The sequence below is a fragment of the Sinocyclocheilus anshuiensis genome, unplaced genomic scaffold (genome assembly GCF_001515605.1).
Source record: "Sinocyclocheilus anshuiensis isolate Anshui unplaced genomic scaffold, SAMN03320099.WGS_v1.1 scaffold2186, whole genome shotgun sequence".
Taxonomy (NCBI): domain Eukaryota; kingdom Metazoa; phylum Chordata; class Actinopteri; order Cypriniformes; family Cyprinidae; genus Sinocyclocheilus; species Sinocyclocheilus anshuiensis.
Window position 1 is genome coordinate 90,866 of NW_015557072.1, and position 780 is coordinate 91,645.

General features: G+C 51.8%; 1 protein-coding gene across 2 annotated transcripts in view; it reads right to left on the reverse strand.

Annotated features, from left to right (window-relative positions):
• Window positions 1–137: 137 nt before the first annotated feature.
• Window positions 138–780, reverse strand: part of LOC107676741 (histone H2B-like) — a 13,873-nt gene continuing 13,230 nt past the window's right edge. The window contains exon 2 of one of the 2 annotated variants that reach the window (XM_016471405.1): window positions 138–579. In XM_016471405.1, the coding sequence (XP_016326891.1) occupies window positions 201–575 (375 nt within the window). In that variant the 5' untranslated portion in view covers window positions 576–579 and the 3' untranslated portion in view covers window positions 138–200. Of the gene's footprint in view, window positions 583–780 lie in introns of both variants that reach the window. The other variant, XM_016471403.1, reaches the window with a different exon arrangement.

The following is a 780-nucleotide window of genomic DNA, read 5'->3' on the forward strand; positions in this document are numbered from 1 at the left end:
AGCACCAAAAAAAAAAAAGAAATCTTGACTTTTTCGCGCCTGGTGTGAACATGCCTAAAGAGATATGTTTTGATTCAAAGCGTCATCGCGCCGAATCTTCACATTCAGTGTGAAAAGCCCTTAAGCTATGAAAACTCTTTTAAGCGAGAAGATGGGTGGCTCTTAAAAGAACCTTTGTGTGTGCGCGCTGCAGCGGAGCTCTACTTGGAGCTGGTGTACTTGGTGACGGCCTTGGTGCCCTCAGACACGGCGTGCTTGGCCAGCTCCCCGGGCAGCAGCAGACGCACGGCGGTCTGGATCTCTCGGGAAGTGATGGTGGAGCGCTTGTTGTAGTGAGCGAGACGAGACGCTTCACCGGCGATGCGCTCGAAGATGTCGTTGACGAAAGAGTTCATGATGCCCATCGCCTTCGAAGAGATCCCGGTGTCAGGATGAACCTGCTTCAGCACTTTGTAGACGTAGATGGCGTAGCTCTCCTTCCTGCTTTTCCTGCGCTTCTTTCCTCCCTTCGCTGCGGTCTTAGTGACGGTCTTCTTGGAGCCCTTCTTAGGCGCGGACTTCGCTGGTTCAGGCATGATGCTGCTGACGAGTCAATGATCAGAAACAACCGGACAGAGCCGTTTATATTCACTAGCCTATGCTAATTTACACAGAGATGTGGATCCTTCTGATTGCGTGTTTCCACAGACCAAACCCAGAAACTCGACTGTGATTGGACAACTCGAAGTAACAAGAGCGGAGTGAGGGCCAATCACAGGCGGTGAAATGATAGCCCCGCCC